This window comes from Poromitra crassiceps (assembly GCF_964638095.1).
Source record: "Poromitra crassiceps genome assembly, chromosome: 3".
Classification (NCBI taxonomy): Eukaryota; Metazoa; Chordata; class Actinopteri; order Beryciformes; family Melamphaidae; genus Poromitra; species Poromitra crassiceps.
The window spans coordinates 64,904,003-64,919,102 of record NC_139625.1 but is presented as its reverse complement, the minus strand read 5'-3'; the positions used below and the strand labels follow the sequence as shown (position 1 = coordinate 64,919,102).

At 42.2% G+C, this 15,100-nt stretch overlaps 1 protein-coding gene across 1 annotated transcript; it reads right to left on the bottom strand.

Moving 5' to 3' along the window:
- Positions 1-431: 431 nt before the first annotated feature.
- wdr12 (WD repeat domain 12) lies at positions 432-14,798 on the bottom strand. Its single transcript, XM_083632521.1, has 13 exons — positions 14,653-14,798; positions 14,113-14,207; positions 13,507-13,601; positions 9,242-9,348; positions 8,652-8,767; positions 8,356-8,510; positions 8,204-8,249; positions 8,034-8,119; positions 6,393-6,533; positions 3,976-4,081; positions 3,753-3,885; positions 1,356-1,428; positions 432-758 (listed from the first exon to the last, which is right to left on the bottom strand). The coding sequence occupies exons 1-13, from the start codon at positions 14,691-14,693 to the stop codon at positions 681-683; spliced, it is 1,272 nt and encodes a 423-aa protein (XP_083488647.1). The 5' UTR covers positions 14,694-14,798; the 3' UTR covers positions 432-680.
- Positions 14,799-15,100: the final 302 nt, after the last annotated feature.

Here is a 15,100-nt window from a genome sequence, read left to right as displayed (position 1 = left end):
AACCAGTTTGTGGAGGAAGAACATATTTTGTTCTAGAGATCACAAGTTTTCCTTCAGCTTCCAGAAACTTGAGGAAGTAGATAACGTGTAATAGATGTACAATGTACATCTGGAATGTGACCTTGCAACTCATCGAACAGCAATTTTCAATATAAATGGTAATACCATGCATTTATGGTAGGCACTACTGATTTAATTTCATCAAGACTCAAGGCAACTTGGAATAGAGAAAAAGCACCGGGTTAGATACAAATACTGAGTAATAATGAGCATCTTGTCAAGTGTCAAACCTACTGTCCGTTTTCATTATATCAGTACAAGTGCCACTCTGTATCATATCCTCAAATTGCCTATACTAGTAAGCAGCACTCAAAATATGCAGTACACCTTGTCAACTGAAACAGTAAATTGAAGAAACATCAACATTGTAGAAGACAAAATTAATTTATAGTTATCTTAGGTAGGTAATTCACAGGAATACAGAGACAATCCATAAGAAAACACTGTCACATCTCATGAGCGTAAAAATAACCAGGACAGTGAGGAACACACCAAGTTCTCTAAAATACAAAAGGAAAGAAAACATCACTGCTGCTTTATTTTGAATACTGCTGCTATGAATGTCCATGTGTATTCATTCAGTGTGTCTGTGGTGATGATGTGGAAGCTCTCCGCTCAGGCTAGGCCCCGGCGTCACTCTGACAGCCTGAGTATCTGTAGGTGTACAGCTTGTTATCCGCACCTCCACTCAGCATCAGCTGCAAACAGAGACAGAAGAGTTATACATCCATTTAATTCTACTCATCTTGCAATCTTCCAAATATTTAAATTGTTGGTTTGAACCCAGGGGGGTTCCTCCGTATATAACCCCCCCCCCATTAAAAACATGCAGAAGATCAGATCGTCATCGTCATCCGACCAGTGACGACAACATCCGAAGTCGGTCCCCGGGCGCTGTACGAGAAAGCGACCACTGCTCCTGGCCTGCCCCCCGGAGGAAAGGACAAAGCCAGGATGGGTTAAATGCAGAGGACAAATTTCACCGGCCACCGTCAGCATGTGTGTGTTTGTGGCCCTCCGTGCATGTGTTGATGTGTAACCGTGTGACAATAAAAGACGGGCTTGTCCATCTAAAAATCGTTTTTTAAATCGTTTTAATCGTTTAATCGTTTTTTTTAATCGTTTTAATCGGGGGGGGTTTTAATCGTGATCAAATTCTTTCCTGCAGCAGTCACCTCGATTTCCCCTGTGTCATTATCATTTCATCTGATTTGTCTTTGATGCAAAGTTGCAAACACTGAATATTTTCCTGTGTGTTGACATGGCATGTGTGTTAAATGGCTGCTGTATCTCACCCCGCTCTCTGTCCAGTCTACACAGAACACTTTGTCTTCGTGGGCAGCCAGGTCATACAGGGGAGCCTTGCAGCTGGAAGACAATATGGCCCAGTTACATTTATTCATACAGCGCTCTCAGGATCGTCACAAAGGGATACATGCAGCGATAAGAGAAACAACATAGCACAATGCTAAACTCGAAGAAAGAGCTTGTGAATTCATGTGTGGTGGTCTGGGAGAACCCTTCACCTTTCGCTGCTGCACATTGTTGGCAATGAGCCAAAGAAGGTCAAAAATGAGTTTTGCAGGTATTTTGAGATTCTGAGTGATTTGGTTACTTTCATCTCCATAGTACATCATGGTGAATAATTATTTTCATCTAACAAAACGTAAAGTATTTATTTGTACTTTTTGATGGAATGCTACTGTAGAAAATAGTGTTGTGGAATGTTAGAGCCATTTTTCCTCACGTTTTACTTTTAGACAGACACATAACAGATTAAAATACTGATAACTTTTGATGTGAGAGAGCTATCTCAGTCATTCAAAAAGTTATATAGCCTATAAGGGAGAGTTTCTGATTTATGTAAAATAAAAAAATGAAAATGTCACATTTTCACCATGTCAAGGGTTTTTGCAGGCCACCACACAGATACTGTATGTGAGCGGGTAATGACAGATACTGTATGTGAGCAGGCAATACATAAGAGGAGAAAGTGAATGAAACACTCCAGCTAAGAGTTAAGGTGCTGTAGGAAATGCATCTCCAGTCTTAAACGCTGACTGAGACTGCGTCTGATTCCCTGACAATGGCAGGAAGCTTATTCCAGACGGAGGCAGCGCTGCAACTGGAGGCTCCACCCCCGGCTGCTTTCTGCTGGAAATATGTGGAAAGATATGCTGCCATGACAAGCCGGAGACCATTCATGAACTGTAACTGCATGGATTATGATCCAGCTTGTGCTATCAGTTTTCTCTCCTCATTCAAGTCTATTGTAGCAATTGAAAAATAAAAATAAATAAAAATAATAATAAAAAAAAATCACTTCCTCACTACGTTCCTGTATTAACACATTCACTGCCAGCCGTTTTTTTTTTTACTGTAGGTAGGTTCTGCCAGAGGGTTTTTTTGAGGATTCTGGCTCATCTTTCAAGACCCGAGGATTCTTTTCTGCTAAGATTTTGTGAACACACAATATCTCAAAAGAACTAATAGAATGTGTGCTTTCTCTGTCTAAAAGAGTTAGTTTGTAGAGTTAGTAGTTATGTAAGCATTAGCAGTTGAATACAGCATGGTTTCAGCGTCTGAAAAATTATTTTGAGATAAACAGCTTTTTGTGAAATTCGATAGAACAGTCACTTTAACCATTCATTTTTGGCATCAGTAAGACATCAGACATCTAAACAATAGTTTTGAACAGTAATTTCCTCCATAACAGCAGGAAACACCCCTCTCATTCAAACTCCTCCCTCCGTGTGTGTTCTTCTTGGCTGCAGCGGGCATGTCACAAGCTCGTTTCTGCTGCTGTAACCTCGCGTCACCAGGCTCACTGCTTCTGCTGCTGCTGCCTGTCTGCTGGCGGCCGCTGTGCAAGTCTGGATCGGCTCGCTCGTTTCTTGTGGTTTGTGTTGAGAGCTTTGATGAAGCTTTTGCAATTCTGGTCTTATTTATGCTGCGTGTTTCAAAGTGTGTTCCACCCGTAATCTATTATGCAAATTTGCAATCCCGCACCACCAGCAATCAGCGCGAAAACGTTTTCGCCATCCATTTTCATGAGAATGGCTTCCTCACACATGCTTTTTGCTTGCCTTCCTCTAGTCTGGGAGAGCACTGTCGCCACTTAGTGGGTCGGTGGAATGGGTTGTACATGTTCGGTGGCTCCAATAATTATATAAGAGATGTAAAAGGGTTAGATGCACATCCCACGGTCAAAAAAAAAAAATTCGTTTTTTTGACGTAAAAACACGTCATTGGCAGTCAACCGTTGGATTTAGTTTGACGTAAAAACACGTCATTGGCAGTGAACGTGTTAAGACTATATCACTCCTCTGCTATCTGGATTCAATGCGTACAAGTCCACTATACAGATTTAATGCAAACTATCTACTGACTTATGGGGAATTTAGTCACCAATACAATAAACTACTATAACGCTATAAAGCAAATACAGTAATCGATTATTCAATTTTAGTAGCAAATATTACAGCAAAAATGTAAAATGTCATGTAATTACTATAGTATAGTATATACTAGTAATACCATAGCAGATGGAAAGGTATGTAATGTCACTAAAAATGTAATACTATCAACACACTATAAGTTCCAATATGAATATTATAGCAATATTACAGTCATACTATATGAGATAAGAATACCATAAGGTATATAAAGTGTGAATTAAGTGCTTCACAGACCTTCTGGTGTCCCACAGTTTGACCAGGTTGTCGAGGGAACCCGAGACCAACTGGTGCTCATGGGAAGGCGCCCACTTGACGGCGGTGACCCAGCCGGTGTGGGAGGTCAGAGACAGCAGCACCAGCGAGCCGTCTGCAGAGCAGAGGAGAGTGCAGAGTTACATTAGGGTTTTGCTAGTTTATGAGTGTGTGTTCATGTGTGGTATTGAGAGCACAGTGGTACCTTTGGTGCGAGGGTCCCACAGTCTGATGTGTCTGTCGGTGCTGCCGGAGGCCAGCCGTCGACACAGAGGGGAGTAGGAGATGCAGTTAAACACTTTGCTGCCCGTCTGTAGGAAGGAGAAAGACAACGGTCAATCCGTTTATTAAGGGAAATCATTGTAGACATTTTACTAATATTTTCAGGGTTCCCACACCTTCAACATCAAATTCAAGGACTTTTCAAGGACTTTTCAGGAACACGGCATAGTTTGAGACATTGACCGACGTTAATTAGCCTACTGTTACAATACAGAATTTTTATAATGAAAACTAGCAGAAGCTCACAGCCAATTAAAGTGCAGGTTGAATGTGTGAACACTTCTCAACTGTGCTGTAAGTTCCAATTGCAAATAATGACAGAAACCCACGGACTGCAAGAACAGAAGAATATTTTGTGTTCACTTGCTGAAAGCTGAAGGCTGAGCGAAATTTAACAGAGGTGGCCCCCTCGCAATTCTCTATCCAGGAAAAACCCTAAATTCAAGCACTTTAAAGCAGTGGTCCCCAACCACCAGGCCGCGGACCGGTACCGGGCCGCAACGCATTTGGTACCGGGCCGCAACGCATTTGGTACCGGGCCGTGAGCCCGGTCCACACACACACACGCAAAAAATATATTTTTTTTAAAAATAAACATAGGCTATACTATTATAGGTTATGTGTGTGGTAATGGCATTGGACTTGCATGTCTCTGTATGTACTTGTTGCTCAGCGCAACCAATCAGAGGAGGAAAAGAAGATAGCTGGTGATCGGGCCGTTGCTGCTCGCCTGACCTTTTCATGGGGGCCATTTTGTGTCGAAAAGGCAGGGTAAACACAGGTGCAAGCAAAACACTAATGAGGGTTTCCAAAATCCAATCAAGGAAGTTTGAAACCCTCATTAGTGTTTTGCTTGCACCTGTGTTTACCCTGCCTTTTCGACACAAAATGGCCCCCGTGAGAAGGGTCTATTGAGAACAGGGCCCGACGCTTACCATTTTCCCAAGGAGCACATGTGCTACCGAGTTGAAAAAGTTAGGAGCACATAAAGAATTTTAGTAGCACAAGTAAAATTTGATACAGAACAATATAGCATGTATTCGATATGATTCTATTAATCTCTGATACGTTACAATTAAGTTTAATTCAATTCAAAGTATTATCATGATGCAGCATGCATTTATTTCCTACCAGAAGGGCTCAATACAGCTCATTGGCTATTGTTCTGTTGAAAACCATAGCTGTGTAACGTTATCAGATAGCCGATATCAGATAGCGTTAGATGGTCTATCTAATAACAGACAGCATAACGTTAGCCAGATCGTCAACAGGTCTTTTTGAAGACGTTAGCGAGTGGCATGCTAACGCTTGCGTTGCTAACACAAACATTAGCTGCTAAATAACTAGCGATGTCATTCATACAAGCCAGCTAACGCTAGGCGCTAGCCATAACTATCGTCTGCTGCAGCGGTAGCTTTGTCTCCTGTGTACAAATCCATCGTCTGACACACGATGTGACGAGTCGATCACATGCTTTTTTCAACGGACTCTGCGCAGTGCTGCCTTCACTACACACTGCAACAACATTGAAACGGAGCGTGGCATTAAAAATGAACTGAACGGTTGAATTCTGTATTCGCACACGTGCCCCTTATTGCGTTTTACAATTCGCACTGTTCTATTTTTAGTAGCAAATGCGATCAAAATTATCGCAGTCGAGCCCTGATTGAGAAAAGTGCACAGGACATACTCCAGGAAGGCAGCGCGAGGTGGAGCTCCGCAAACCAGGAGCGCACTCCGCGCTCGGGCCGAGGTGTTCATACTCAGAGCGCTGCTCAGAGAGAGAATGGAGAGAGGGAGAGACTATTTGTGCACAATTGGCATGCGGCTGTCAACAGATTTTGTCATCATGATAGTGTCAAAACCGTGCAAGATGCAGTCACAAACATTTTACAGGTGTGGAATTGACATCTAAATGATGGCCGGGTTCGAAAGTGGGTGTGATTCGAATAAGACCTCCCCCCCTCCGTCATTTGCAACTGGAGTATGCACAACAGAGTCGGACTGAGCTCCCTCAGCGGTGGTGCCACCTGACGGAGGTTTGAGAGTGGCTGTCACAGCTGTGAATGAGCCGTTTTTATATCTAAAAAATAACCATTCAAAAACAAACTTCTTAGAAACATTTGCACTTGAACATACATCAGCGTGATAAGAAGTACCTAAAATGATCGAAAGCATCTTTAGGAAAACATTATGTCATGTAGGCTACTTAAAAAAAAATAGTTTGACTCATGTCTGCTATACTATACTACCAGCCACAAGGGGGCGATCGAGATGTTTTAGCTTCACTTTTGAGGAGCTGTCATGACGTCCATATTTGTATATAGTCTATGCTCTCACCAGTGTGGTCTTCATTCCTCCAGTCTCAATGTCCCACATGCGGATGGTGTGGTCCCAGGACGCGCTGCACAGCTCGTCCCCGTCGCACCACAGGACAGAGGACACCGCCTCACTGTGTCCAGATAATGTCATCAGGGGAGTCTGGAAGTTACAAGAACACAAGTTGAGTTTTCACTACTTGACATTGTCGATGTACCTTTCTTACCCACATTAATACATTCAATCAAAATACTAACTCGGGTCGATAAATCAATTGGGTGATATAGTGAGCCAACTTTGGCCTTTTATTAGATACAGGGTTCATACCGACATTACAAAACAAAATTCAAGGACTTTCAAGCACTTCTTCAAGCACAATTTTTTTCAATTTCAAGGACTTCACGCGAATCAAATAATTGATTTTCAAATATAGATTTGGCACAAAAGGGGCATCAAATTTACATTCTATTACATTTTGTCTTTAACAAGTTAATTCTACTATCAATCTTGTGAATGGGAAGGGAAAATATTTGTCTAAAGATTGCTTTGACATTGAACGCTAAGCGAACATCTAAAGCCTACCTCAGACAGTATCTCCGATGGTTGGATGGATGGCATTAGCGCTTTGGAGCAGACAAGTTGTGAAACAAGCGAAGGCATTTCCAATACATGTCCATTGTCCAGCAATGTCAGGTTATTGTCCAGTATCATCCATTTTACTTCATGATCACTGTTACACTAACGTAAATCCACGGATTACAAGGTCCGGTGTTCTGCCAAAAAGTGAAAACTGACCAGTGTGATTAATGTTACAGCTGCAGCTGAATAGTGATCACCATGAAGTGATTGTCTCCCAAAAAGTGATTCTTTCTCCACATTTCTTGTGACTACCATTATGGCAAACGACAGTGAGTGTAGTCAGTAAACTAGCGTTAGTGCAAAGTTTTGAATGAGTTTTATCGGGCGTGCGCTATGAAGAAGCGTGCGTCTCATTCGGGGGAATATCTCCAGCCACCATTTTTGGGATGAGCTGGAAAACTTCCGGTTAAAACTTTCAAAATAATGTTACTTAAACAATAGTAAATAGCTTATTGATGCACGTTGGAGGAGAAAAGGTATTTCAACGAATGAGGCAGCAAACCTTGTATCAAAATACTCGTTGTGATGTTATATGGCGTGAAACTGTGGCTGTAACGCATTACGGTACTCAAAATAAATAAGGTTACGTTACAATAAGCGTTTTATTTTGAAAGCAACAAAGCGGATGGCGTACTTGTACATTCTGGCTGACTTGACGCCCGTGCAGTTCATGCTGCCAGATCCACATGATGATGCATGCGTAGATCTTCTAGACCATTTTTAAAGGGGTGGGGAGTGGGGCGAGTACCCGAACAGCAGAAACGTTACTCGAGTACTGACGTTATGAACGAGTGCTCGAGTACCCGAGTACTCACGTCCATCCCTACTTGGCAGAACCCTGTAGATATCAGGCCAGTCATGCCATCCATCACCAATATGATGGAGGTTGCTCCTTGACCTCAGCTACATTAAACGGTCTCTAAAAGAGACAGGCCAGCTCATTCTATGAGAACTAAAAGGGCACCATTTAACCAGCTCAAACTGGACAATGCAAACAGACTGCAGGCCCATTTGGCCACTCACCCTGGTCAGGCCCAGCTGTTCAGTCTTCTGCTTCTTCCGGGGTCTGTTAGGAGGCTCCTCCACCTCATCTGCCTCCTCTGTGGGAACTGGCAGACAGGAAGGCATTCAGTTCTCAGAGATTTGTTCTTTGTTCAGTGTTGCTTAAGAGTGAAATCATTCTGCTAACATACCTGCAGACCAAATCTTTAGCATTTTATCCCAGGAGCCGCTGCAGAACTGAATGGGAGCAACACAAACATTTTTGATGAATTAAATTAAAACCATGTTGTAATCTTACTGAAACTCATTTCTATGCCTTTTCTCCACTCTCCGGCCCTCGTACCTTTGAGCCGGTGGAGTCTGTGGCGATGGCGTCGACGCTGCCTGTGTGTCCCCGGCAGCAGTGTCTGGCTTTCACCTTGTTCCTCTCCGAGTTCCACTCCCACAGCAGAATGGTTTGGTCCAGAGAGGCCGTCAGGAGCACAGAGGTCAGACCGTCTACACAGGAACAAAACAAGGTGGACTGGAGACATGACCTCACACTGTAAAACCAACTCCATGTCAGTTCATCCAGAGGTTTTAAGAGATTTCACAATGATTTCTAGCAGCGCAAATTGTCTTCTGTTGTGACTTGCTCACCTCTCTTCACCCAGGCTACATCTTTGACCACGTCTGTGTGTCCTGCCACTGTCATCACCGCCTTGCCCTCCGTAGACCAGATCCTGGCCGTCTTGTCGTATGACCCTGTCAGGATCCTGCAGAGAACAGACAAGATGTGAGGACCCACAGAGTGACTTATACAGCTGCTGGTCGCAGCTAAAAAACAAGGCTGATAGGATATTGTATTTTGATTCAAACATAAAAGAAACATGTCATGGAATATGACACAGAACAAGAGTGGTACAAAACAATTCAAGTTTTTTGTAAATGAGGACCTCCAGTGACTTTTTTTTATTTATTTCTGAGTCCTCGGTCTACTAAAGTAGATAATCAATGAAAGATTTCCAATGTACTTCATTCACTATTCAAAGACTATTTTACTGGATCCACCAAGGCAAAACAAACATGTAAGTCACGGTGTTACTTCTTGGCTGGGACCACACAGAGTGATGATACAATGCACTGAGTCACTCAGTCACACTCTTCCAGAAAGAATGGCTGGTGAAGTCAACTCAAAGTGAGGCGATTCATGTAAGTCTGTAGTGTGATGTGATGTCAGTCTCTCTTACCATTCAGTATCTGCATCTACTGAGCTAATCCAGTCATCGTGCATCATGCACTCCTCAGGCTCCGGGGCTGTGATTCTCTCCACGTACTCAATCTCCACCACATCTTCCTGAAACACAGACAGACACATTGAAACACAGACAGACACATTGAAACACAGACAGACACATTGAAACACAGACAGACACATTGAGACGCAGACAGACACATTGAGATGCAGACAGACACATTGAAACACAGACAGACACATTGAAACACAGACAGACACATTGAAACACAGACAGACACATTGAAACACAGACAGACACATTGAAACACAGACAGACACATTGAGACGCAGACAGACACATTGAGATGCAGACAGACACATTGAAACACAGACAGACACATTGAGATGCAGACAGACACATTGAAACACAGACAGACACATTGAAACACAGACAGACACATTGAAACACAGACAGACACATTGAAACACAGACAGACACATTGAAACACAGACAGACACATTGAAACACAGACAGACACATTGAAACACAGACATACACATTGAAACACAGACAGACACATTGAAACACAGACAGACACATTGAAACACAGACAGACACATTGAAACACAGACAGACACATTGAAACACAGACAGACACATTGAAACACAGACAGACACATTGAAACACAGACAGACACATTGAAACACAGACAGACACATTGAAACACAGACAGACACATTGAAACACAGACAGACACATTGAAACACAGACAGACACATTGACACAAACAGAAACATTGAAACACAGACAGACACATTGAAACACAGACATACACATTGAAACACAGACAGACACATTGAAACACAGACAGACACATTGAAACACAGACAGACACATTGACACAAACAGACACATTGAAACACAGACAGACACATTGAAACACAGACAGACACATTGAAACACAGACAGACACATTGAAACACAGACAGACACATTGACACAAACAGACACATTGAAACACAGACAGACACATTGAAACACAGACAGACACATTGACACAAACAGACACATTGACACAAACAGACACATTGACACAAACAGACACATTGACACAAACAGACACATTGACACACAGACAGACACATTGAAACACAGACAGACACATTGACACAAACAGACACATTGAAACACAGACAGACACATTGAAACACAGACAGACACATTGACACAAACAGACACATTGAAACACAGACAGACACATTGAAACACAGACAGACACATTGACACAAACAGACACATTGACACAAACAGACACATTGACACAAACAGACACATTGACACAAACAGACACATTGACACAAACAGACACATTGACACAAACAGACACATTGACACAAACAGACACATTGACACAAACAGACACATTGACACAAACAGACACATTGACACAAACAGACACATTGACACAAACAGACACATTGACACAAACAGACACATTGACACAAACAGACACATTGACACAAACAGACACATTGACACAGACAGACACATTGACACAGACAGACACATTGACACAAACAGACACATTGACACAAACAGACACATTGACACAAACAGACACATTGACACAAACAGACACATTGACACACACAGACACATTGACACAAACAGACACATTGACACAGACACATTGACACAAACAGACACATTGACACACACAGACACATTGACACAAACAGACACATTGACACACACAGACACATTGACACAAACAGACACATTGACACAAACAGACACATTGACACAAACAGACACATTGACACAAACAGACACATTGACACAAACAGACACATTGACACAAACAGACACATTGACACAAACAGACACATTGACACAAACAGACACATTGACACAAACAGACACATTGACACAAACAGACACATTGACACAAACAGACACATTGACACAAACAGACACATTGACACAAACAGACACATTGACACAAACAGACACATTGACACAAACAGACACATTGACACAAACAGACACATTGACACAGACACATTGAAACACAGACAGACACATTGACACAAACAGACACATTGACACACACACTGACACATTGACACACAGACACATTGACAGACAGAAACATTGAAACACAGACATACATTGAAACACAGACACATTGACACAAACAGACACATTAGAAATACCAAATCACGTGCTCAGAGCCAGTTATGCCCCTCCTGGAAACACATCTGTGCCCAAGTTGACTTAAGCCGGCGTACAGACTGTACGATTTTAGCAGTCTTATAAGTTTATGGCAGGCCACACTGTGCGACTTGGGTCTGATAAACTTGGGTACGACATCGGTTTGATGTGTGTAGATTGTATGATGATGACACCTATTGGATCGCAGGTAAGACGCACGTCAAAACACAAGTCTGTCATCATCAATGGGGGCCCAACTACACAGCATGCATCATGTCAAGTCAAGTCAAGTCAAGTTTATTTATATAGCCCTAATTCACAAGCATGTCTCAGAGGGCTTCACAGAAAGTATGTCTAGCTGATTCTAGCTAACACACAGTAACAAGAATATACAGAATAAAGATAACATTTGAACATTTGAAGAAAGCAGGAGAGTGGACTCTACACTGCCTGGTAGAGAGAAACAATAAAGCTAAGCATGAATCGAACCCTTGCAATAGTGGCATTTATGTCTATGGAAAAACATCCAAACAAGAGGAAGAGGAGAATGTGGACCCGTCCCGGTCACGGCTAGGGAAAAGAGAGATGCCAATTTCGCAACAGAACTTGAGGTAACGTTAATTATTTATTAGCAGCAGCTACTAGCATTTGGCGTCTACTGATAGGGAGGATCATGCAGCGTTTCTTTTTCTGGTTGTTTAGTAGCGGCACCCTACATTTCTGACACTGTCAGAATTCGTCCTAGACTAGAATTCGTCCTAGAGTCTCACTGCGTGATGCAGGACCCCCATTTTTGTAGCCACAACCAATGATATTATTTCTTTCATGTCAGTCATCTTTTGTTTGGGACAGCCAAAAATCGCAGAGTAAATGGGTCTTTTTTGATTAACACTTTCAGTGCCACGGCCCTTGGGCAAAAGGTTGCTTGCTGTGCCACATAGGCCGCAATGCATTTTAAAACAGTCATATAATTTTTTTAATAATTACTATGTAAACACTGAACACGCACAAATAACGATGAGACTCTCTTCTATCACCTGCAAAAAAAAGTTTATTGATCCCATTTTCCGTTCTTTAGTTATGAGCCGGAGAAGATAGCTTGATTGAACGAAAAACATACCTTTTTTTCTACGAGCTGAGATAATGAGCCTTTTGTGAAATTAAACATTTCAAGCACATCTCTGACTCTGAAGCTAATTTTCTGATGTCTGGGTCTGTCTGGGTGAAGTGTATGCTGCTCTGCTGCTCTCCGTGCCCCCCCCCCCCCCCCCTCAACTGCACACGCCTCCTGGGTGTGTCTTATGTGTCTGGTGGCTCTCAGTCTCTGCTGAGTTTGCTGCGCACACACAGTGAATGGTGCGCGACATTCAGCTTTTTGGTTCCGCGTGTGTTTGTCACGGGCTGGCATGCTTCCAGTTCGGAATAATAATGCTGATTATGTGAATGTGCTGTTGCAGCGTACATGGAAGTGCTCAGTTGTGACAGCGGATGCTGCTGCTGGGGGCACAGCTGGCATTGTGCTCGTTTATGGAGGCACGTCGATGCATACGGACGGATGCGATGCGATTTCCTCATTTTCCACAGTGACTATTTCTGTGTGTTTGGCTCCTTTTTCTCTGATCAGGAGAGTGCTGTCGCCACCTAATGGGTTTGTAAAATAGGTTATCGACCTCCAATAGCTACAATATTGTTAGAGGCGACGTAAGAAGCTTAGATCGACACCCCCCCGTCAAAAAAACAATTTGGAGTTATGACGCCATTTGGCGTCGCTGGCACTGTACGGTAAATTTCTAATGACGCCATATGGCGTCGCTGGCACTGAACGTGTTAAGAGTAATGGACTGCCTTCTTGTTTAAAAAAGAAAATGGCCAATTGAATCCTGACTAAAAGCATGATATTGCAGTCATGACAAGTACATCTTCCTGCACACTGAAACAAGCTTTACTCCAACTACATGTCATTGGAAATACTCAATGCCATTAATGTGACCGACAGTCACATGGTGTCTAAACACATTTAGACTCTAAACCATTGAATTTTAAGCACAGATTCTGGTCATACCGTTGATATGCCCTCTGTTTCCATGTGATTGGACAGCGACATCCGCAGGAACTGCCCCCGGACGAGGAAGTCAAAATCCACCTGGCTGTGAGATGCTACAGAAACAGAAAACAGTATTTTTTACATATACATATCGTCAACATTTCAATACTGTTTTTTGATCTAGCACTGGAACTTTGTGAATTATCTGATATAATATAGGCTCAATGTAAAAACAAGAGGACAGACAGCATCCAAGCAGCTGGAAATAGGGCTGGGTGATAAGATCAATATTAGGATAATAGATTATTTTGGTATACACCTGGCAAATGTTAAATCACAATAAACAATCAAATTCATGTTCAGTGCATGAATCTGCAATATGATGTATATAACTGTAATATAAACTATGATGGGGGAAAAAACTCCAATACCGGTATTCCCTAATATTTCAGATTCCATTTTGTGAGATTTTAAGTAGAATTTGCTTTCCTGTATTAATTTAGACAACAGGATTGTGTATCATACAGTAAATCAATATAATTATTTCAACAGAATATTGGGGGAGGGGGGGGGCTGTGGACCAAACACACAGGTATAACCGGATGTTTTTGCCTTATGTCTTACCATTCTTTGCCTCCAGCAGCTTGTTGATGACATTGCTGAGGTCCAGCACCTCAGAGGCAGCTGGGATGGAGAATGGGACATCATCCACAGCATACCTAGAAAAGAGATCGCACTTAGTTATCTAGCGTTACCCCCATAGATGAGTTACCCCCGAACTACAAGAAAAACATTAGTTGACATTATTGAAGCGTTAGCTATTATAGCTAAACCATTATGGGTTCAGTAGTCGGTACAGTAACGTTACCTAATATAGTAAGTTCACCCATTGGAGTTGATAGGATCATTAACGTTAGCTACGCTAAACCAAGAGGCGAATGAACCTTGCCAACCTGGGGATAACGCTAAATACAGTAATAACAGCTAAACCAAAAAATCAATTAGTTACACTTGATTTGGTAAACGCCAAACTAATAACGTTATCCCACAACTTCGTGTTATTAGTTAGTTAGTAAGCTACTCGGCTAGCTAGTTAGCCTGTTACTGATTTTCTTCTAGCTAGCGTAGTTTTCTTATCGTGCAGTTTAGAAAACCAAGTCTCACCTTTTGTTCTCCGTGAAGAACCTAGCTTGTACCTGCGACATTTCCCCTCAGTTGTTAATTAACTGATATAAACACTATCTAGGCATTTACGATATAGCTCAAGAACTAGTTACTCCTTCACAACACATCTGTCTATTCCATGCATGCAGTCGTGCCATGTGGTACAATACCAAGGCGTTGCAGTTGAACACAGAGGAGTCGATCGATCTATGACGCGGCACGTTGCTCCTCTAGTAATGTCTGGCGATATATTCAATGGAAGTAGCCTTTATCTCGCCCTTTTTGTCAATCATGATCATCATCACACATGTATCACAAGTACATCATGTAGTTTCATACCAAAAAGCACAAAATTAGGGCTTTGTGTACAGAGCTTATTTATACAGGCTATGCTTTTTTCAAATACGTGCATATGGGGGAAAAAGCTATCTTCCAAATGGTCCATCGA

Coding starts and splice junctions, on each gene's coding strand:
- wdr12 (XM_083632521.1), bottom strand. CDS start 14,693: ATGTCGCAGGTACAAGCTAGGTTCTTCACGGAGAACAAAAG. Junction 13,602..14,112: donor GCTGCTGGAGGCAAAGAATG/GTAAGACATAAG, acceptor CTGTTTCTGTAG/CATCTCACAGCCAGGTGGAT. Junction 6,534..8,033: donor AACAGCTGGGCCTGACCAGG/GTGAGTGGCCAA, acceptor TGTAACTTCCAG/ACTCCCCTGATGACATTATC.